Source organism: Aythya ferina (genome assembly GCF_964211825.1).
Source record: "Aythya ferina genome assembly, chromosome: 2".
In the NCBI taxonomy this organism is placed as follows: domain Eukaryota; kingdom Metazoa; phylum Chordata; class Aves; order Anseriformes; family Anatidae; genus Aythya; species Aythya ferina.
In genome coordinates this window covers 144,373,596-144,398,748 of record NC_140297.1, presented here as the reverse complement: position 1 = coordinate 144,398,748, position 25,153 = coordinate 144,373,596, and the positions used below count along the sequence as shown (strand labels likewise).

The 25,153-nt window shown below is 34.1% G+C and overlaps 1 protein-coding gene across 5 annotated transcripts in view; it reads left to right on the top strand.

Annotated features, from left to right (window-relative positions):
- Nucleotides 1-25,153, top strand: part of CSMD3 (CUB and Sushi multiple domains 3) — a 684,493-nt gene that overhangs the window by 391,297 nt on the left and 268,043 nt on the right. For all 5 annotated transcript variants that reach the window (XM_084509891.1, XM_084509890.1, XM_084509889.1 and 2 more), the window contains 5 exons: nucleotides 775-969; nucleotides 7,122-7,260; nucleotides 10,247-10,434; nucleotides 12,905-13,093; nucleotides 22,192-22,308. In XM_084509891.1, the coding sequence (XP_084366017.1) occupies nucleotides 775-969; nucleotides 7,122-7,260; nucleotides 10,247-10,434; nucleotides 12,905-13,093; nucleotides 22,192-22,308 (828 nt within the window). The remainder of the gene's footprint in view (nucleotides 1-774; nucleotides 970-7,121; nucleotides 7,261-10,246; nucleotides 10,435-12,904; nucleotides 13,094-22,191; nucleotides 22,309-25,153) is intronic.

The following is a 25,153-nucleotide window of genomic DNA, read 5'->3' as shown; positions in this document are numbered from 1 at the left end:
GGAACAATTCATTTTTCTTAAATATGTTTTAAGAAATTAATATTTCTTTTTGAATAATGTTTACATTTGGGAAATTTCATGACGTAGCTTGGATACATTTTGTCTAACAGATATATAAGTAAAACTGCAGAAAAATATTGTGAAAAATCATCTTTTTACCATATAGTCCTATCTTCTGCCTGATGTCTCCTTCATATACAGGCATTCTTATGAAGAAATAAGTTTAAATCATCATACCTGAGGAAGGTGGATATTGTGCTTGTGATATCTGTTCCTGCTGAAAAAACATCATTTTTTAAAATCTAAAATTTATATGCAGCATTCTTTTTACATAAAGCAGGAGAATATAATAGAGAATGAATGCATATCTTCTATTTGGATGATATTGCTATAAATATGATTTTGCTCACTTCTGATATGAAGATAAATTTGTCTGTTTCCATAGAATCATAGAATGGTTTGGATTTGAAAGAACCTTAAAGATTCCAACCCCCCTCCAATGGGCAGGGACACCTTCCACTAGACCATGTTACTCAAAAACCAACCTTCCCAAAGATGGGGCATCCACAATTTTTCTGGGCAACCTGTTCCAGTTTTTGTACTAGTGTATATTTTTTGCTGTTGGCCAAGCTTTACTTCCCTATTGTTTGGTTTTACTAACAGAGTAAAATTCTGACAAATTACTTGCAAAAATTATAACACTATTTACCCTCTCTCCTTCCTTCCCCTGCCTTTTTTTTTTTTTTTTTTTTTTTTTTTTAACCTTTTACACAGCATTTGGACATAACGAGTGCCCTGATCCTGGAGTACCAATCAATGCCCGGCGTTTTGGTGACAATTTTCAGTTGGGGAGTTCAATTTCTGTTATCTGTGAGGAAGGATTTATCAAAACACAGGGAACTGAAACAATTACTTGCATGTTAGTGGATGGAAAAGTAATGTGGAGTGGACCTATTCCTAAGTGTGGAGGTATGTATAATATTTCTTTCTGATTCATGAAGACTCAGTGTAATGTCTTTTAAGTTGCCACTAAAGGGAATTCAAACTTTTGGTAATGGATAGCAGAAAGCTCCTGTAATACCAACTCCATAATAAGGAGTCTAGTGAGGCACCACAGTACACCAACAATATTCATGTCTTCATTTTTAAATTCCAGTCCCATCAGTATCCTGATCAGCTTAGTCAATATATAGGAGAAAGAAATAGCAGGAAAGAAAATCACTGTTTTCACTGAATCTGACAGAAATATATTGAAGATTTCTGTTCCTCAGTTTCCAAATATAAATATCTAAGTTCAATTTGCCACTCGGTATTTAGTCAAGAAGTTTGTCCTTCAATTTCTTTTTTTTTTGTTGTTTGTTTGTTTTTCAGTTATTTTCACCCAGTTTCATTTAGAAGGTTTTCTTCAGAACACAACTATTAACTTCTGACTTCAGACAGATAAATGATTTTAAATAGTGAGCACTCAGTGCCATATTAGATTAGAATGCAGAAGTTGATCTTTTTTCAGATCTTGGGCAATGGTATTTTATACCATTAGAGAGGTCTTAGTTGTCTGTTGCTCCACTTATGTTTCTTCTATCCACATAGCCTCTGGAAGATTCTCTTGACAATTGATCTTTCTCATTAAAGAAATTAAGTACTTCCTGTACATCACAAACTCTAAAACAATGTTAAGCATATTTCTGTGTACTTTTTTATACTAAGAGGTACAAAAATATAAACTGTGCTTCATTACATTTCCTTTTATTTTAAGATCTTTTCACCTCTTAAAAAATATGATTTGATCAATGATGATACGTGATTTATAAAGTCTGTTGCATTTTATATTAAATAAAAGCTTAGTTCAGATTTCCACTATTGAACTGCCTTCCTAACAAAATTTTCTTAATTTTAATATATGAATGTGACTCCTTATAATATTCATATCCATTTAACTTTAAGTTCAAAATTCTAATGATTTCATAGATACAAGATGGGTCAGTTTCCCTAGATGATACACAGTCGTGGACCTTACTTTATTATGATGTTATGGAGCCATTTAACATTGCTAATAAAATACTTAAAATAATAGGAATATTTTTAAATGTCTGTCTCTACACTGGAGTCTGAACCATACATTCTAAATGGTTCAGATGGCTCAAATGGTCTGAGACTCTAGATGGAGCATAGACTGAAATCCTGAGGGTTCGGAAGCTGGTATATTTGAATTAAGTGTATTTATCTACTGCAGAATTAGGTATATTTTTAAGATTGAAGATACAACTTGAAGACAAATGAATCTAATTTTAAGCTATTAGTGTAATTAATTTGGTCTGATGGGATGTTTTGAATTTTTATTGACTTCATAACACAATGACATTTTATATAAGCTCAAGTCTGCTTGCCCTTCACACATCTCATAATTTCATTGTCATACATACCAAGTCAAATACACGAACTCAATATGCTGACCAGGAGATACTGAATGTGACTAATGTGAAGTTTTTTCTTCACTGCAGAAATGTCTTCTGTTACAGTATATAGGAGAGAACCATATAATAATCAATATGGTACAGGTGGGTAGGGTCAGCATACTCATTTGTCAGGGCAATATGCCTGATGCACCAACAGGCAGGCTTTGCCACAGCCTCTGTTGGGGCCTCCCCCCAACCTGTCCATGGCCCAGGACCCCATTTCAGCTCAGCCTGGGGCTGTCAGTCCCTGCCCTTTCAACTCCTGGTTCATCATTCATCCGATAGTCACTTGAATGTCACCAGACCCATTTTCTGTCACCAACCTAGTCCTGCTCACCTTGCTCAAATCATAGAATCATAGAATACCCCAAGCTGGAAGGGAACCACAAGGATCACTGAGTCCAACTTCTGGCTCCACACAGGTCTTCCCAAAAATTCAGACCATATAACTGAGATCATAGTCCAAACATTTTTTAAGCTCCGACAGGCTTGGTGCCATGGCTATGTCCTTGGAGAGCCTGTTCCAGTGCATGACCACCCTCTCAATGAAGAACCTCTTCCTTATATCCAGCCTGAACCTCCCCTGTTGCAGCTTGACTCCATTTCCTCGGGTCCTATCATGGGTCACCAGCAAGAATAGATCAGAGCCTGCCCCTCCACTCCCCCTCGTGAGGAAGCTGTAGACTGTGATGAGGTCTCCTCTCAGCCTTCTCTTTTCCAGGCTGAACAAACCAAGTGAACTCAGCCGTTCCTCATATGTCTTCCCCTCTGGGCCATCTTAGTAGTTCTCTGGATGCTCTTCAATAGTTTCACATCCTTTTTTTACTGTGGTGCCCAAAACTGCACACAGTACTTGAGGTGAGGCCACACCAGTGCAGAGTAGAGCGGGAGAATCACTTCCCTCAACCGACTAGCAATGTCATTCATTAGATGCACTAGATGGAGCGCAATGATGCTGTGTTGGTGAGGGCACTAACTGCCTCTATATGTGTCATCACTCTTGGCTCCTATCTTCACTTACCTAGCAGAGTAGTCCTGATTTTGTGATTCCACTATGCATTTACATGTGAGATTCATGTCCCTGTGTCTTTCATCCTCCTTGTGTGAGAGTCATGTGAAGGACTTTCACATAATCTCTTGTAATATAGTCCAGTTACACATGGACTGCAACTCTACTCTTAGTCTACCTGCATAACCCCTGTAATGCTTACAGTGAGAAGATAAATTCCAAAATTTATTTTGGAAAATAAAATAAAATTTAAAAAAATGTCTAGAACTGTGAACCTACGAAGTATTCTGTTCACTGATTAGTCTGTCATCAAAGTTTTCCTCATACTCATGCATAGAAGTTTCCTGACTCAACTGCCATACCTTAGTATGCAAGGAAATAGATATAAATAGAAATGGATTTGTGGGAATTCATAGATCAGGCTATTTTTTGGTAATTTGCATAAGCTCGTGTTTGATAAAGATATTCTGTTTGATGACAAACACTGGTTATAGTGTATTTCTGGTATTTTATTTTTAACCCACTGACAGTGGGTATAAATCTGCCAGCCACAGAACTGGAAGAAAGAACAGGGACTAAAACGCAATGCAAAAAAAAAAAAAAAAAAAAAAAAAAGATGGGGAAACTGTTATTTGGCAAGATACCTGGAGAATTTTAATCTCTGAAAAACAAAACTCTTTAAGAGAGAAGAAGATAAGCCCAGTCACCCACGTATTCTGAAGGGCAGGATTCTTGGATCTGGGAAATCAGCATGTGATAGTAAATGTCAGATAAAGAATTTGCACTGAAGACATCAGGAACAGCCATAATCATGGGAAGGACAAGCAGGATTTTCTTTAAACAATAGAAAAAACAACAAAAACATCAAAGCAAAACTATTATGTTAGATCCCAAATACAAAGAGAAATCATAGTGAATTTACCCAATCAAAGAGATATGTATTATTTCAAATGTAATATTTGTAGAATCATTTTTTGTAAAAGAGTTCTTTTCTGTTTTCCAAATATAATCTTTAACAGTTCAATGTAAATTTAGTGATAAAGTGGAGCTTTGCACAAATTTAGCAATACTACGTGCCAACTATGGTAGTACACTAGCTCAGGATAAGACCATCTGGTATTACTCTTGTTAGTATATTTTGTAGTATATTGGCTCCATATGTATTTTGGATATGCATAAGTAGTTATATACAATAAAATGTAGGGATGATTAATGTTTTAATGCTAACCTTACAACTGTAAGTGTTGATGTAATTCTTAGTTTAAATACTGTATGTTTGACTGATAGTGTTTGATGAAGGTAGTTTGACAAAAGGACCTTAAGGTGAAAGTTAAAAAATGATATTTTAAGACAGGGAGGGGTTTGGACTGGGGAGACTAAAACTCTATAATTGCATATTTAGAGATGTTTGCAGAATTGTTAGTTCTGAACTTTAAATTTTATATAACTTTTAGAATATATATATATTTTTTTTCATACAGTAGGAGAAAGAAGGGATATTATGTCCTTAAAAATATAAAATGCTTCATTACAACAGTTCATCATTTCAATACAGGACCCTGGTAATTTCCTGAGAAAAACAGAGATCAGATATTTATGTCATAATTCATGATCTTCAATTTGAAGGTGTGTCAAATGGAACAAAATTAAAACATTTTTGTCACGGAGAAGTACAGAATAATTTAGACAATAGCATGTACAGTGCTGCTTCATTAAAATGAGCAGCAAAAATACGGAGAATATGAGGTGTCTAAGCAAAAAAAAAAAAAAAAGTAAGAAATTGTCATTTAAAAAAAAAAAAAAATCACTGTTTAGTAAAGAGACTTACTGACTTGCCAACAATACAGTAAGACGTGTAGCACATTTCTTTTCATCATTGTGTAGCCCTGTATGCATAAAGAATGAATTGAAAGAGTGCTGAAACTTTATAGTTCAGCATTCTTTTCCCCAAAAGTTTCTGCCCTCTAACTGGATACTTACATGATACTAGTAATAATAAACAAAATAAGTAAGTAAATAAAAAAAATAAATAAATATGTCTTCTGACAATTAAGTACATAAATAGCTTTATGGATGATGGGCCAGAGTCTACCCTCAGTAAGTTTACGGATGACATGAAGCTGGAAGTGGCTGATAGTTTGTGCAGCCATCCAGAGGGACCTCACCAGGCTGGAAAAAATGGGAATACAAAAATCTACAGAAGTTCAACAAGGAGAAGTGGAAAGTCCTGTCCTCAGGGATGAACAACATCAGGCACCAGTACATGCTGGAGGCCATCCAGCTTTTCTGCCTGGTAGAAAAGAAAATGGATACCAGGTTGAACATGAGTCAGCTATGTACACCCACCACAAAGAAGGTTAATGGTATCCTAGGCTGCATTAGGCAACATTTTGCCAGCAGGTCAAAGGGGATGATCCTTCTCCTCTATTTCATCAACGATAAGGCCACATCTAGAGAGACATAGACATGCTGGAAGGGATCTAACAAAGGGCCACTGACTGAGATGATGAAGGATGCATCATTTGATGACTGGAGAATCTCTCCTATAAGGAAAGTCTGAAAGAGCTGGGACTGTTCAGCCTGGAGAAGAGGAAAATCAGGGTGGATCGGACCACTATCTAAAAATACCTAGAGGGAGGGTGCAAAAAAGGATGGAGCCAGATTCTTTTTGGTAGTGCCCAGTGACAGAACAAGAGGCAATGGGCATAAACTGAAACACAGGAGGTTCTGTCTGAACATCAGGAAGCACTTTACTGTCAAGGCAGAACACTGGCACAGGTTTACCAGAGAATTTTGGATCTCCTCCTGGGAGATCTTCAGAAACCATCTGGACCTGCTCATGGGCAACCTGCTCTAGGTGACACTTCGAGCAGGAATGCAGACATCTCTGCAAGACCTACAGCTGTGGAGATTATTCCTGTAATTAATGCATTATTAAGCCATTAAAAAACTTTGAATATGATTATCAGATACTTTGTTTTTAGTTATGTTTTAATAGCTTATCTTTGCTTACTATTACAGAGAGAAATAGTACATACTGTTTCTAATAGTTCTGTTTGACTATGGATATTTTACAACATTTAAAATGTATTTGCCAAATGCTTCAAAAATATTAGCTAATCTTGTAAAAATGGTTAAGTATATTTGTTTCAGGAACATGGAATTTGAACTGCCAACCTGACAAATAAAATGCATGTAGTCTCACAGTGGATCCATGTCAAAGCTGAAATGACATTTTACTAATTTCAAGCTTAATATTCAACTGAAACTTCTGCATAGTTTTTTTGTTTGTTTGTTTTTGATTCTCTGTGCTCATAATTAAAAGCAGAAACAATCCCAGGTTTTAAACACTGTGTTTTGCTCTATGTCCTTTATTACAGTAAAATGTATCGTAGCTGTAAAAACACAGTATAAAAGCTTATGTCATCACTTTCTGAGCAATGTTAATTTTATCTTAATTCAGTTCTTTATCTATAATTCAGTCCTCTCCATCTGATTCCAAACCCTGCGGAGTCTGTCAGCTTCAAGTCTTCTTGCATCTTCCTGCAGCTGGATTTTTTAAATTTAAGTATACATATGCTATAATGAAATTGGTAATGGTAAATTACTTATCATAAGTTTGTGTTATTATACCTTTGTCTTTGTTTTATTTTTAGCTCCATGTGGTGGGCATTTTTCATCTCCCAGTGGAGTAATCCTCTCTCCAGGCTGGCCTGGGTATTATAAAGACTCCTTGAATTGTGAGTGGGTGATAGAAGCTGAACCAGGACACTCTATCAAAATTACATTTGAAAGGTCTTGGCTAATATTTTTCTTATTTAATATATATATATATATATATATTTTTTTTTATCAGAAGCAATAGTTTATTAGCTCTATCATAAACTTAATTTTCACTTTTTCTGAAATCAAGTAATTGTATTGTTGGGTAGAATTTTCCAAAACATATTAGTGCCTGCAGAGCATGAATTTTATCTTCAATGTAAATTTCACTTCAGTGAACTAAAAAGCTTTTGAAATTCCTACCTTTTGTATATATTGAAGTCTGTCTGCCCTAGTTAATAGCTTGGTCTCTTTATAAAGATTAACATGTTCAATTTGCTTGTAAATGTGTTATTGTGATGAATTATACTTATGAAGCCATTTTCTTTTTCTCAAATGTGTGAAATCTTCAACTCTGAGAATCCGAATTAACAGTCATAACTGAATTAAATACTTTATTATTTTTTTTTTTAATCCATCATGAATATTTACGAGGTCATCTGATCTGTTTTTCTGAAAGGAGTGGTGCTTGCAGGATGCAATTACAGTTTCCCCAAATTACTGCAGCAGTTCACTTCTCCTATGTTTTGCCTGTTACATCCCTTCCTGATTCAAAGGAACGAAACATGTTAGGAGCCTTAAATCTAATGGTAGCAAGCTGTGGGTGTTGAATCTAAACTCATTATGAGAAAGCAAAATATGAAATGTAATTAAAAAAAATCCATACGTTCTACATATTTTAAGCATGTTCTAGATTATTCTTAATTGTAAATATTAAGAAATTAGATTATGATCCAGGAAAAAAAAAAAAAAAAGTCTTTTGAAAAGTTATATGCACAAATATCATTCAAGTACTTCTCAGTTGCTATATATACTGCATCTTCTGACTGGTCCTGGTCGCATTCAATCTGAAGAGAAGATACTGCTTCATTTTAATACAATTTCAAATTCATTTTAAGCAGGATATGGAAGTAAGGATCTTCTGTAAGAAAAAAAAAATATATATCATTGTGATAGGTTTAAAAGCTTTTTTTTTTCTTATTCTTTTTTTTCCCCTGTATGTACTATTGTGTTCCTATGACGTGAAGCCTGACACACAGGTAGAAAAAGAAAGAGAACTACAGACAGAGAATAATGGCTATTTTTTTTAGTGCTTTCCAGGAGTTCGTAAGGACTTTTTCATTGTTTGCTTCAGGACTGTTAATAAATAGTGTGATAAGTTTACTCCTTTTACACAGTCATAGCTATGATAATCTGTTGGATTTCTGTTGTAAGTCAGTACTTATGCAGGCTGAGTTGAAATGATGAAAGTGAGAAATGTGAGTGCCATTCTTCATTGTAATGAAGTGTTTATCATGAAGCCTAATTATGAGCCTTTAAATGCTAGGGATGTTAATCAGCAAACTACTGATTGGAGCACTAGTCACATTTGACTAATGAGAATACACTCTGTGTTTGGGTATTCTGCTTATATCCTGACACCACAGAGTTGGCAGGTTGTCTCAAAAACAAAAATGCATGTTATAAATATTAGAGCAGCTTTAGCTGTTCAAATAAGATAAAAAAGTGTGCATCTCCTTCTGTATTAAAGTTTGTTTCACTCCTGTCTGTTTGACTGAACGTTGGAAAGTCCTCCATAAGAATAGACTTAACACAGCAATGAAGGCATCCAGGTTAATTTAAGATTAGTGGCTTATTAAGGAGGAAGAACACTGTAGTCTGACAGAAGCAAAGAGTATTTTTGATTTAGAAACATATTCTGAGCTCATGTGGGAACTAGCCAAAAAAAACCCAAAACATTCATTTCCCCTAAATTTTCAGCTGTCTGGCTTCTAGGCTTATCCTGCTTTATTTTTTCAACTCCCTAATATTTTATTTCTTTACACTCTTTTTATGTTATTTCATATGATCAGAACAGAAATAAAAGAAAACATGTTCTGGAGGTTTAATATGGTTTCTCTTCTTTTGCCAGACTCCTTTAGATTTTAGGTTAAGGCTCCTGGGACAAAAATCTCAAAACAGAGTTCTTCAGTACATTGTTGTTAGCCATTCTGTTCCTTGAATGGATTTCACAAAGCTGAATTAGGCATCTAAGTGAATCAGAGGGAGAGTTAGGAATATCTGAAAGATTCTGTTGTTAATGTTTTTCTTTCTAATGCTGGAAGGGTTTTTCAGTAATTCATCAGAGAGTCCATTAAAGCAATATGATTAATGTAAGATCTATCACTGCAAGAGGGAAACTGCTGTCAAAATAACAAACAGAGGTTTGGGACTGGTGATACCATCAAAACCAAGAACAAGGAGGTATCTAGCAGCATTGTCATACTCTGTTTTTTCTTGACAAAGACAGCACACATGCAGATTGCAAAGAGACATTTCACTTTGTAATGCTTTCTAAATAAGATTTGTTTATTTATTTATTTATTTATTTACCTAACTTCTGCCAGTACTTTGCACTGAGCCTTGACTCGCACAAAGTGACAGGAGTCTCAAAGAGGCTTTAAGTTCTATCCCTGCTTATAGGCAATTTTGAGGGTAGGTGGTCAGAGTATGATTTTTGGTAATATAAAGTACTTTGATGATATTTGTGCCAAATGGAATAGATACAATACAGGAACACATAAACCTATTCTCTATATCATTTACTTTATTTTTCCATAAATGAAAATCATTATGTGATATAAAATAGTGTGTGGAAGTAATATTAATCTCTGCTAGCAAGCCAGGATTTTTTTTATTATTCTTCTAAAAGTTTCTTACTTTTGTTTACTTTTCTGCAACACAAACCTGCTCAAGGAGTTAGAACTTATTTCTCATCTTACCAGGACACAAACCTGAAATGTGATTATTGTATTAATTATGTAATAATAAAATTGATATTGTAAAGTAGATATGTGGAGAAATAATTAAAATATTATAGTCAGGAAAAAAGCATAGTTTTAAAAACGTGACACACTTGCTATGTGTTTGGTTTACCTGTTTCTTATATTTGTACCTATGGATGTTTCCTCAATTCCAGATTTCAGACAGAACTCAATTATGATGTTTTGGAAGTTCATGATGGACCTAATTTATTATCTCCACTTTTGGGATCCTACAATGGTACTCAGGTCCCACAATTCCTATTTAGCAGTAGCAATTTCATTTATCTCCTCTTTACAACTGACAACAGCCGTTCTAACAATGGATTCAAGATTCATTATGAAAGTAAGTCATTGTGAACCGTGTGGTTTGATTTCCTCTTCTCTGCTTATCATGGGCATAAATATATAAATGTCTAAATGCTCTGCCTTTGGTAGATTGCTGAGTCAGGCCTCTTATTTTTTTTTCAAATTGAATAAGATTTGGTGATATTAAACTGCAGAACAATGCATAGTAATTTCACTTAATGTCATTACTGTAGTGCTCTGTGCTTTAAGAATCAGAAAATAAGAATGGCACATAAATGCCTTTCTTCTGGATGTTGCTATTATGTCTTGTTTTTCTTACCTTTTATATAATGTATTTTTGTATGTATAAGACTGCATAAAATCAGTAAAATTACGAAATTCTAAAGCAAATGTCTGAATTACTGTCCTGACTGATGGATCTGAAATTCTGAAGCTAATAGGAAATGTGATTTACATTAATGAGTAGAAAAAATCAATTACCGAATTGCACGATTATGGATTTTTAGGAATCTAAAAACCCATATGTGATTTGTTGATTATAAATCTTATGTAAAAGTATTCATTTTCCCTTATATTATATTATATAATATATTATATATAATATATTATAATATATATAATATATTATAGTCATATAAACTACACTGTAGAAAGTATCAGTAAGATTTTGTATTTTTATGAATGCTTAAAATTGACGTAACTTGCTATATTATCATGTCATTTACTTTTTGTTTTTCTAAATATATGTTTGTTTTACCAAAATATATTTTAATGTGAAAAATAGTTTTTGTAATTACTGTCATCAAGAACACATTGTTATCAATTTCTATTTCATACTTGTTGGGACTACCACCAAGGAATTTTCAGATGTTCCTAATTTCTTGCCATATTTTTGACCATTCACATTATTTATGATCACTAATGTTAAGGATATTAGATATAATATCCTTTCATTTGCCCTTCCTTTGCCTCTTACAATTTTGGCTGCTTTGAACTCCATTAAATGCACAGTTCTGGCATTTTATCCCAGCAAATCTACTGTTTCAAAATTCTTTACTGTCTCAGCCTTCACTGAGTACTTCACTCAGTACTTCCATGTTTATCATTAACATTGTGGAGAATTAATGATTTTGTTAAGTTCTCATCAATATGAAATGTGAGGGATAGCTATCCTTACACATTAGGAAAAATAGATTAACGCTCCCAGTAAAGACCATTTAATTCTTAAAATAATTGGCTAACTGTATAATGCTTAATGGTAGAAATTACACTTCAGGAATGTGAACAGCAAAAAGAGGAAAGCTGCACTTACTAGAAGTACCTTTATATCTACTCTTTTAATTAACTAAATTTTGAAAGGGAACCTGAATATTTTTTCAAATGTATGAATTCTTCAATTTCATTATAAAATGCATTTTCATTAAAATTGATCCCCATTCCAGAGTTCTACTTTAAACTTGTGAAGAATGAAAGTGCAGTGTATACTATATTCAGTTTATATTATACTATACTTTATACTATAGTTTTTACTATACTATATTCAGTTTATATAGGAGAATTCTAAAAATATGCATCTTTAATACTTTTTACACTATATAAGCTATTTCTAGTAGCTTTTCTGCTTACCATAATCTGTTTATGTACAGACATTTAATATACATGTTATTTTTGTTCAATTTTTATTGCTTCTTTGTGTTTTGCTTCCAGTACAGTGCAATTCTGTTTTCCTCTTTCTGGATTATAATAATGCTAAATGATTCAGTGTTTTTCTCTTCAGCAATCCTATTGAAAGCTGATATCTTTTTTGTTTGTGTTTTTTTTTATGCTTTTTTTTTTTTTTTTTTCCACACTGTATTATTTTTTAAGGAAGGATATCCTTTGTGTACAAATTTTTGTAGAAGGAGAAAACACCCAGAAGATCCTACACCAACTGTTTCTTCTAATTTGTTAACTCTCAGTAACATTCCTAGAGTTTTTTGTTCTTTTTTTCCCCAAATTCTTTCATAATGAAGTTAGTATTCTCAATGGGAAATAATGTAAAAGGTTTAATTTTTTAGCACATACAAATATTCTCTGTATCAAGTCAACTTATCTTTACTTCTTTTTCTGCATTTTTTTTTGTCTCCCCAATATCTCACATATCAAAGAACATGAGATTTGAAAATAATTTATGTAAAAATAATTTCTGTAAATCAATGCATAACATTACTGAGATAGGATCAACATAAATTTACACTAAATTCTGCAATGTTTTTTGTCTGCAATATCAGCAGAATGCAATTCATTGGCTATAATGGCCTACAGTGGTAACACAGAGAAACAAATGTCAAGGATAAATCAATGAAAATGCTTTATAATTGCTTTATAAATCACTGAAAATGCTTTATAGAACTTTCCCCCACACCACCCCATTACAGAGAATTACTTAGACAAACAAACAAACAAGCAAACAAATTGGTTAGAATTTATTTATTTATTTATTTATTTATTCATTTATTATAATCTAGGTGTAACCGTTAATACTTACTCTTGCTTGGATCCTGGCATACCAGTGCATGGACGCCGTTATGGACATGACTTCTCTATAGGATCAACTGTCTCATTTAGTTGTGATCCAGGTTATAGGCTAAGTCATGAGGAGCCTTTGCTGTGTGAGAAAAATCACTGGTGGAGTCACCCACTCCCTACTTGTGATGGTAAGAGTGAATGGTTAAAATAAATTGTACCTTAAAATTTACACATTTTGCCAAAATATTAGTCAAATGACTTAAATGGAACTTAAAAATCCTCTAATTTTAAGAAAAAAATATAGTTGGATGAAATGAAGATTATATATTGTGATATATTGTGATATATGTGATGTGATATTTAGTAATAAATGTCTATGATGTAAAAATGGTTGGACCTTGGAGGTCTTTTCCAACCTTAATGATTCTATGATTCTATAATTCTTTAAATTGGAAGATTATTGAAGATATGTATACCTGAATATATGTTACCATGGACTAACTGATTACCTGTTAGTTCAAGGCATGTAAGGCTAATGCGCATCTTCTTGTAAAGAAGTTGTTACAAACTACACATATTTGTGGTTGGATATCCGTCTTTGGTGTTGATATACAAAACATGAGATGAGGTTTATTTCTACCTGACTCAAAAACTGCGTTTTTTCCAGTTTGATGTTGATCACTGTGTTCCTAATTTGTTAACAAAACTTGTCACCCTTAAATTACTGTAAGAACTGATTAGTGCCACATGATATTTGATGTTTGTGCTTATGATTGTTAAACGCAACAAAAATGGTATCAAGTAACTTTCTTTTTATTTCACATATTTCGGAGTTGCCAGCATGTCATTACGGAATCTGCTTGAAAAATTAATAATTTCTGAGAATTATTGATTTTATGACATTTTTCCTCTTAGGATAATATAATTTATATTTAATATTAAGAAAGTATATTCTGTTTATTAAGGTGTATATTTAGTTGTTTTCTTCTCAAAATAAATATTTTCCTTTGAATATGGAACATGCTTTTCTGATGATAAAAATATTGTCAGGAATAATTCACCCAATTAATTCTAAGGTAGCATTTATTAAAAAAAATAATCTACTGAATACATAAATTCTATGTAAAGCATGTGATAATCTATATTCCTGGAACAATTCTTAGCATCTCATAACAGAAGGTAAAAGCTGAACTTGAAAGAAGACTAAGAAAAATGTTTATTGAATCATGGATGTATTACTTTCCATATGTAAATATAATAGTTTTCACTGAATTTCATTCTATAGATTATGGAGTCTTTGACCAGTAGGGTCTTTCTTAAGCCTTTAGCTTAATTAGTTAGCAAATGTTTCATATTTTGTATATGACTATGTTGAACATGGAAGGGTATGATGATACCAGCAATTTGTGAATAATCACTCTCCTGAAAATGGCACTCTATTCAGCAAACCTAAAGGATTCTGTTTCTTAGTCTAATTCTTGGGATGAGAGTTCCAATAGCTCACAGGCGGGAGACTATATTTGGCTGGATAGGCTGTAAATAGAAGATGTGGCTTATGTTGATAGGCACTAGATGCTAACCATCTAAAACAAACAGTATTAACACACTCCCTATGAATACTGTGCTCCGCTGTGAAATGAACACACGTATTGTGATGAATTTCTTCCTCAAGATGCTGCACTAGCATACATTCATTAAGTAAATGAGCTTTTTTTTCTCTAGAGCACATAGCTAAATGGCAATTGTCCATTGAATAAATATGCTCTAAAGGCAGGATTGAGTACATTTATTCTAGTAAATTTAATCAATTCATGGTTGAACTCATTTTAATTTTATTGCTGTATTTCTTCTCTAGTGAAATGTTTTTAAATAGGATCCAGAGTCCTTGCACCTCCAGGGAAAAAAGGGCATTTGCTCAATGGGCTGTTGGTTTTATAAACTATGAGGATGTCTTTATATTAACCATGCCACTAATAAACAAGTTGATAACTGTTCCTGCTCATTTGTTATATTGTTGTATCAGTTTTTGGGGAGCTGGGTTATTTCTAGATAGTTAAAAGTATTTCTTTTTTATAATTACATCATGTAGCAACAATTGTGCAACCAAAACATGACAATTCATGAATGCAAGTGCTTTCAAGGAGAAAGGCATACAAAAAAAAAATTAGATTTTTCAGACCCTGTTCTTCCTCAGAGTTGAAGACTGCATTGATTGTGATTGCATTCTTTGAAAGAGTATAAGCTAGTTTTTTCATTAAGTATTTGGATATTACAGATAAGCATCACAAAAAGCTTATCCAGGAAGTCACACTTCATTGTCTAAAGGAACATTTAGAGGATACTGAGAATAATGGTTTAAAAATGAACAAACAAAACAGCTGTCTCCATCTGTAAAGACTAGCCTGAGGGGTGTATCATGACAGGTTGTATAATTCATTCATATCTGAATGATTGATACACATGAAGGATTTTATTGGTCATTTCCTTAGTTTTAATTTTTACATGTATCTGTGTGGATAAGGGATGCACAGTCAGTGTATTGCGCATTGCTCTGTGTATACATACATACACATGCAATCACACATTTATATTTCTAATAGCAAAGCAGTTCTGAAATGTTAATTTTAGAGATCTCTGAATATAAAATTTTGAGGATAATATTATCTATTGCTGTTCATGCTTTTCAAAGATGAATAATAAAGGAAAATATTTTCAAATTCTCTCATACAAGACCATAGAAGAGTTACGGCTGGAAGGTACATCAGAATATGATTTAGTCCAAACTTTTATTCCAGTAGTTGAATTGCTTTCAGTTTTGAAGACAGCAGCTCCACTGTTTTAAAATATGTTACACAACCATAAAACTAAGAGTAAAACCAATGATCTTTGTCAAGCCATCAGTCTCTTCAAAAAATGAAGTAATTTGTTATTAGGAATATTCTTTAACAGTACTTCAGGGGAAGTGTGACCAATTTCTGGACAGCTGTATTGACTATATATATATACTTGTATGTATATATATATATATATATATATAATTTATTTTAAAAAGAAGTGGCAGTGATGAAAGCCTCAACTTTTGAACTTTTGCTATATTTTTCCTTCTTTGTCTCGTGGGTAAAATGCTCGTATCTTTTTGTTTGTTTTTATCCACATAGAACAGAGAAAACCTATTTGTATTATTCTATAATTATTTATTCTTAAATAGTACATCTGCAGATGCAGTTTGGTTTATATGCTCTAAATACAGGGCACAATACCTAGGAAAACAAGTATGCAAATAGATAACAAATATTATTTTCTAATAAGAATATGAACAGGTCTTTAGAAAATAGTTGCACTTAAGAGAGAAAATAAATGTTTTTGAGCTTTGTTTAGAAAAATGTTACTTGTTTTACATTTATAGCATTCCTATGTAACAACCATGTATGATTTACTCAGTATGTATCTATCTGTACTCCCTTGAATTTGACTGTAACTCTTCCCAGTGCTTAAGTGGCAAATTTTGTCTTATCGTGTACTTTCTGTTTGAATATTATAATAGAAATCTTCTTTTAAACTGTGAATATTTGTCAGAAAACCTATATTAACAATATACAAAGCAATATATTAATCCCGTTAAATATGACAGGAAAAAATAGTAAATGTTTAAATAATTAAGAGTATAATGTGCTTTTTCTTTTCTTCATCATAACATGAAATTAATTACTTAATAATCCTTATCAGGTATTTGGATTAGGGGTAAGTATTGGCATCCCACTTGATCTTTATTTGCTTAAGAAAATGAATAAATAGAGAACATCAGCAAGAAAAACATTCAAGTTAGATGGAAGACTATATTTCAATGATTATATTGAAAACACCAAGATGTTACAATGAATTAGGAAATCTGACTTGTGCAGTGTCATGAGGAATCTATCAGGGAGATCTGGCAAAGGTGTTACGTTATTTTTGTAAAGGCATCTCTAAGATAAAAACAATAATCTTATTAAAATTTCAACTGTTAAAAATATATATTCAAATGCAAATATTCAGTATGGTAGAATCTACACTTGGAAGGTGTTAGTATGTCCTGATATGTTTTAGATTTAAATAAGGAGATAAAGATATAACAGCTTTCATTATGAATAATCTAGACTTTATTATGCTATTTTCTTGTATAATATAACTCAAGTCCAAAGTTTCTTTCAGGAAGCTGTTAGTAAGCATTGGATGCCTGTATTGTTATTTTATTTTTACTCCTTGCATGCATCCCATTTTAAGACACGTTACATCTAGTGTAAATAGGGAAGCCAGATGCTGAAATTTCTTTATCTACGAAACACAGCATATGATTTAAATTGTAATTCACTGTTTCAATTTTTTTTAGCTATCTTTATATTTCTGTTCTATAATCAAATTACATATTAAATGAAAATCAACTTAGAATTAGTTTGTTGTTTGGAAGTCAGAGACAATTAAACAGCTGAATGCAATGGGACCACTGTGTGTGTATTTGTATATAGATTTATATTTATACAAACACATACAATAGGTTTATCTTTCCATTCTGTGGTTCTTCCTGAATTCACATGTTACCAGTCTTTCTTGCTAATGCTTGAAACCTTTTGTAAAACCAATCAGTATTACTAATCAATTATAAATTTATGTTTTCTCTTCCATCACTGTGGAAAACAAATAGGTTTCATTTATTTGTATTTACATTAAGTTCATCTTACTGAAAAAAAAAAGTCTTTTTTTTTTTTTTCTTTTTTCAGAAGCTTCTATTCTTATGCATATTTTCTCTTTTTTGAGAAAACTGTGATAAAGCATTGCAGGTTAGTTTTCATGTTGTGGTTGGTGACTTAGAGCTAGTCTTTTGAAAAAACTTTAAATTTATCTATGAAAATGGTAGGTGATATCAGTTTAAAAGGTGGAAAACATTACTAATTCACAAATATCACCATCTTCAGTCAGGCAAAATGGGTCAGTGATTATTATTTTTTTTCTATATTGTTATTGAACACCATATGTTGAAATACATCAATACACGTATCTATGTAGAATGTGTATTATTTTCTTTTGCTTTAATTAAATAACAAGTATGTTCTCTTGACAGTTTTCTGTCCTTGGATGTGGTCAAACCCTTTTATCTCACATTTAGTCTTCTTGATATCTTCATATCATTGCTATACCCTTCATGGGTCTGAAGTAGACTTCAGTTACATTAAAATAAATTTAATTTAAAATTAATAAATAGTTACATAGAAATAAATAAATCATTTTAAATTGGTCATAACCCTTGTTCAGAGACCTCAGATAACAGAGAACATAGGTAGTGGATGCTGAGTTTTATTTCATAGTATAAAATAAAATAAAATAAAATAAAATAAAATAAAATAAAATAAAAAAATAAAATAAAATAAAATAAAATAAAATAAAATAAAATAAAATAAAATAAAATAAAATAAAATAAAATAAAATAAAATACAATTAAGAGGTAAGGGGATCTTCTACAAAGAAGTGCTAAAGTAAAGCTATACAGATTGACCTCTGCAGGAGGAGATTATACAGGCTTACTTCTGCAGTAAAACATAAACATTTGAAAAATAGAACTGAGGACACATGCAAAAAAATGGGAAAAGACTTCTATGAGCAGAAATGTTACCTTCCTTGCTTATTAACTGCTGCCACATTTTATTGTAAAGTGTCCTAGCTATATGTTTGTGTAGCACAGAGGCTGTGACAAGAAAGATAAATAAGTACTTGAAATAGGTAATACAGTGGTCATAGAGACCAAAAATATATCTTTCAAGAGTAGGTTAAGAAAGGTTGTCTCATTTAAGTGAATGAAACAAAGCTAGAAACTGTCGTGCTTTGCCAGCCCTCCAAAGTGAATTTCCAAGATGGAAAATAACATAATGACAGCTTATAATAAGAATAAATGGGTGAAAATTAACCATGAATAAATTTAGGCTAGAAATTATAAGTCTATTTCTAATATGGAACAGTGATTTTTTATAATAGTAGGATGGAATGAAAATGCTCCTGAAATGGAGCTTGATGATTTTATGAATGACATAAGTCAGGTGTTTTCCTTACAACTAGTTATGTATTTCAGTGATTAAGCGTGTCCTTCCACTGAGACACTTATATGTAGCCTGAGTAAAGGTTCTAAAATTGTTTGGGGAAAAAAAAATATATATACATATATATAATATAGGGAAATTTATATAGGGCAATTTTCTAAGCTAGTCTTGCTTGCTGCCACTCTTCCTTTTGTTACTGAGCAAAAGGGATGAAGTCATGATCCATTACAACAAAAGTCTTCAAGCAACCCAATGCTATAAGAATCTTATTTCACTTGAACAGCTGGCTTAGTCACTTGATTCCACTACTAAATTTTAATCTTCAATCACATTTAACAAAGACTTACTTCATAAGCTATTACATTATTTTCCATTATCACATAAAGGTACTTTGTACTATACATCCAGATATCTATCTGTATTACATGCAGATATTTTTTGTTAATTTTTTGTTAGTTTTTAATTCCTTCTCACAAAACACAGTAATAAATAAATAAATAAAAAGATTAAGGCATGTCTTGACTGAGCTGTTTTTCTTACATAACAAATAAATTAAATGCCATGTTAGCAACACAATAAATGATGATTAAAAAGCAAACAAACAAACAAACAACAACAACAACAACAAAAAAACACATTTCATGTACCCAATTTTCCACATTAGAATGCCAAGCTAGTGCTTCAGTTATTTGCTTATTTATTCATTATACTTTTAGTCTGTCCTGTTTTAGTATGTCTCCATATATCAGACAATGAAGTGAAAATGTTTCTTATAGAATCTAGAAAAATGTGTAAAGAGTATCTTTTGCTGTTTTCATTTTAACATGTTTCTGTTTTCCTTTGCATTCCAAAAAAGAGTCAGATACTAGTTTTGATATTATATGCTCTGGCTGTTTCCCATCTTATCAGGACCAGTGCACACTTTATATTTCAGATCTGTCAACTTGGCTTTGTTTGGTAACATGCTGGTCCCTTGATGCCTTTTTTTGCCATCTGCTAGCCTTCATACAGTTACAGTGAATGCCATAGACATTTTGTCATCACTTGCATTCTTGAAAGATTTTTCAAACACCCGCTGTAAAATACATTATTTGTTTGGGCGGTTTCCCATGATTATAAAAATTGATTGCATATTCTATTGCAGTCCTTCTTAATAGGGCTGACCTAAAGTGTGGACAAAGTAGGTAGTTACCATCAGAATCTGCAATAGCATGCTGTTATAACATTCCCTGATTCTATTTTGCTAATGTCTAAATATAACAAGATCAGATGATAACTGACCTCATTGGATCTTCATCATGAGGAGGAAAATAAATGTGTTGGAGCATCATTTCCTTTTGGCAAATATGATGAGATTGGGCAGTAGTGGTCCTAAAATTTCAGCCTGTGGTATTGGATCTCCAACTTTCTAGCTTACAATCTGGCCAAAAAGGCTAGAAAGCTGGCAGGAAAAGCAGCACATGGACACATACACACACACACACACACACACACACAAATGATGAGGCTACCCAGATAAAAATATCTTTCAAAGAGAAAGTGGTTAGCTACAACAATCAAACCAATTTAGCTAGGCAAAATAGGGTATTATTTATTTATTTTAATTGAATGTATATGAGTAGGGAAAAGACTAAAGGTTACAGGTAATAGCAACCTTTAATTGTCATAAACTTTTTCTCATAAATGGAGTAGGGTTCCCATCAGAGTGTGGGTGATGTTGAGTTTGTTTCTCTGTCTTCTCTCCCCAGCTAAGACTGCAAATATCTTCAGTTTTTCTGCAGTCTTACTGTATCCTAGCATATAGAATAAAGTGTATAGTAACAATATCCAAGTTTCATTTATTTTCTATAAGAAAACTGTAATTAAATGTATACTTCTTTATGTTCAGTACCCTAAAGGGGGTAATATATAACATGCTAATATAGCACATTATAACATATAATAGGGAGTAATATGTAATGTTAATATATATATATACATGTATATAAACAACCAAAAAAAAAAACCATAGTTATGCATTTCATAATTTACCCTGTCAGTGTTTAGCACAAATCATCACAAATATAAAACTGAATGTGTGAGGATGTTGTTTGAGTACTGTTATTATATTGGAAGTGCAAACTTCTCCCACCTTCACGCTCTGTACTATGTTTGAGTGTTGTGTTTGTAGCTGCTGATGATGTTCAAAGAGGGGCAGAAGCATGTTATACCAGTTAGTGCTGGTGGGGCAGCCTCTCAGAGAAAAATATATATATATATATATTTATATATATATATATATATATATATATATATATTGCTTCTCCAGCCTGTGACAACCTCCTTCCCTCTTCCTTGCTCATGTAGCAACATACCACCGGGAAGCACAGAGATGAGCTATAGGTAAACAACAGCTTGGAGAGCAATGAGGTGAACCGGAACTGGTAGTTGTGTCAACTGGAATTGCAGACATGCATCTGCCATCTACCTGTCTCCCAAACTGCCTTTCAACAGTTTTTCAAAAGTTTCTGCTAAAGGGAAAACTTTATGGTTTACAGTGGAAGTGTTGAATATTGGCTTATGTTAATGGTGAATGTTGAAGATATTTATGCCAGTTTTGTGATGATTTTACTTTTGTATTTTGTATTAATTCAAGAGGTAATTTAATTTTTATATCACTCAATTGCTGATTACAAAGTCACTACTGATACTACAGAATGGCTTATTCTTATATTGGCAGTTGTCAGTTATAGATGTAAATGCATGACACACTAAAGGATGTCATGCTTCCCTGCATTAATATTACCAGTCACTAATTCTTCAATACTAAGGTCTAATCTATTCCATTTTAACTCTCCATTCTTAGCACCTGGCTAAAGTGCTGTTGTTTGGTTCTATATTTTCTGCCTTCATCCTCCTGCTGGACTTTTGAGTTTCATAGAATCACAAGAAAATGTGAAAAAAACAGCTAAGGAAACTCACTTTTTGTTTTATTAATAACTAGCAAAAAGTATGTTAACCATTCTTTGATTTTATTTCCTTTCATATTGTGTTAAATGGACTATTGTCCATAAGTAAGATTGATGAATCATTTGATCAACTAGTTTTCAGTAGTTTTAAAACCAGAAGTTTTAAAAAGATAGTTTTGTTCTTTTTTTTTTTTTTTTTTTTTTTTTTAAGCTGTATGTTCTATATTGTTTTATTAATATACTAGTTGTTTGTTTGTTTGTTAATTCTAGCTTTGTGTGGTGGAGATGTTAGAGGACCTAGTGGGACAATTTTATCCCCTGGTTATCCAGAACTCTATCCAAATTCACTGAATTGTACATGGACTGTGGATGTTACCCATGGGAAAGGTAAATACATTGTTTTCTCTATTCTCCTTCCCTTCCCTTCCCTTCCCTTCCCTTCCCTTCCCTTCCCTTCCCTTCCCTTCCCTTCCCTTCCCTTCCCTTCCCTTCCCTTCCCTTCCCTTCCCTTCCCTTCCCTTCCCTTCCCTTCCCTTCCCTTCCCTTCCCTTCCCTTCCCTTCCCTTCCCTTCCCTTCCCTTCCCTTTTTCCTTTCCTTTATTTAATTTCTTTTTTCTTAAACATATACGTAAAAGTCCAGTGTTCTGTGCTACACATATAGATTCCAGATCTGGGTTGGCCACACTGAATTAGGATTGTATTTCTGATTTTCATTTGTATTTATATTTAATGTATTAATTCCTAGAATTCCAGATGTAGACTAGGCCCAATGGAAAGCCAAATGTTTTTTACAGAACAAAACATCACTGAAAGACTGTAGTCCAAGTAACAGACAGTTGTATAAATGCACATTAATCCATACAGGTGAAAGAAGGTGGATGTTTTTTCTGTGTTCATGAAAAAATGCCTTCTCTTAGAGACATTAGACAGAAATTGTCCTTGATATTTAAATTTTTTATCAATTATCTGAAGTGAAGACTTGTGTGAGAATGTTATTCATATTATGTCATAAAAAGAAGTGAAGATAGAAGAGAATTGTTTTAAATATCGTTTTCATCATGTGAAATTTTACATTATGACTAGCTGTTGACCAGGAAATGTCAGAAAGAAAAGTCCCTTTATTTTGAAGGAAAGAAATAGTTTCTTTCATTTATATGCAGGGTGGCAGAGGAGAACTGGCAGAGGAGCTGGCCAAGCCACTATCCATCATTTATCAACAGTCCTGGCTATCAGGGGAGGTCCCAGTTGACTGGCGGCTAGCAAACGTGACACCCATCTACAAGAAGGGCCGGAGGGCAGACCCGGGAAACTACAGGCCTGTCAGTTTGACCTCAGTGCCAGGGAAGCTCATGGAGCAGATCCTCTTGAGAGTCATCACGCAGCACTTGCAGGGCAAGCAGGTGATCAGGCCCAGTCAGCATGGCTTTATGAAAGGCAGGTCCTGCTTGACGAACCTGATCTCCTTCTATGACAAAGTGACGCGCTGGGTGGATGAGGGAAAGGCTGTGGATGTGGTCTACCTTGACTTCAGCAAGGCTTTTGACACTTCTCTGCCAGGCAGAGAAGGACCTGGGAGTGATGGTTGATAGTTGGCTGAATATGAGCCAGCAGTGTGCTCAGGTGGCCAAGAAGGCCAATGGCATCCTGGCTTGCATAAGAAACAGTGTGACCAGCAGGGCTAGGGAGGTGATCGTCCCCCTGTACTCGGCTCTGGTGAGGCCGCACCTCGAGTACTGTGTTCAGTTTTGGGCCCCACGCTACAAGAAGGACATCGAGGTGCTTGAGCGGGTCCAGAGAAGGGTGACAAAGCTGGTGAGGGGCCTGGAGAACAAGTCCTAGGAGGAGCGGCTGAGGGAGCTGGGCTTGTTCAGCCTGGAGAAAAGGAGGCTTAGGGGTAACCTTATTGCTCTCTACAGATACCTTAAAGGAGGCTGTAGTGAGGTGAGGGTTGGTCTGTTCTCCCACGTGCCTGGTGACAGGATGAGGGGGAATAGGCTTAAGTTGCACCAGGGGAGTTTTAGGTTAGATGTTAGGAAGAACTTCTTTACCGAAAGGGTTGTTGGACACTGGAACAGGCTGCCCAGGGAAGTGGTGGAGTCACCATCCCTGGAAGTCTTTAAAAGATGTTTAGACGTAGAGCTTAGGGATATGGTTTAGTGGGGATTGTTAGTGTTAGGTCAGAGGTTGGACTCGATGATCTTGAGGTCTCTTCCAACCCAGAAATTCTGTGATTCTGTGATTCTGTGATCTAGAGAGTCAATAAATAATATGGTTTAGAAATAAATGTAGATGGAGAAAAAAGATAAATAATGCAACCCCTTCAGGAGACATTTAGAATGGTAAGAAAGAACTAATGACTAAACAACTAATGAGAGACAGGAGACTTTCAAAAAAACGTTATTTGTTGAAGGCAGGTATACCTGCCTGTCATGAACCCATGCTGACTGGGCCTGACCCACTGGTTGTCCTGCATACGTTGCATGTTTGCATCCCAAATGACCTGTTCCATCACCTTTCCTGGCACCGAGGTCAGGCTGACAGTCCTGTAGTTCCCCGGGCCCTCCTTACAACCCTTCTTATAGATGGACATCACATCAGCAAGTCTCCAGTCATCCTGGATATCTCCAGATAACGAAGACCGCTGACAGATGATGGAAATTGGCCCAGCAATCACATCTGCCAACTCCCTCAGCACTGTCGGGTGGATCCCATCTGGCTCCGTGGACTTGTGACAGTCTTCATAAGATCATCATCCTTTGATCTTCCTCTGAACTCACTCCAGTAGTTCTATGTCCTTCTTGCACTGGGGAGCCCAGAACCAGACACAATACTCTAGGTGTGGCCTCACTAGGGCTGAGTAGATGGGGAGGATCACTCTTCTGAATTCACCCCAGGATACAGTTGGCCTTTTTGTCCACAAGGGCACATTGCCTGCTTATGGTCAGCCTGCTGTCCAGTAGGACTCCCACATCCCTCTCTGCAGAGCTATTCTCCAGCAGGTCAACCCCCAGCCTGTACTAGTGCTTGGGGTAATTTCTCCCTAGGTGCACTTACCCCTGTTGAACTTCACAAGGTTCCTCTCGGCCCAACCCTCCAGCCTCTCAAGGTCCCTCTGAATGGCAGCACAGCCCTCTAGAATATGAGACACTCCTCCAAGCTTTATGTCATCAGCAAACTTGCTCCGTTTTATCATCAAGTTTGTTGATGAGTAAGTTAAACAACACACTACTGA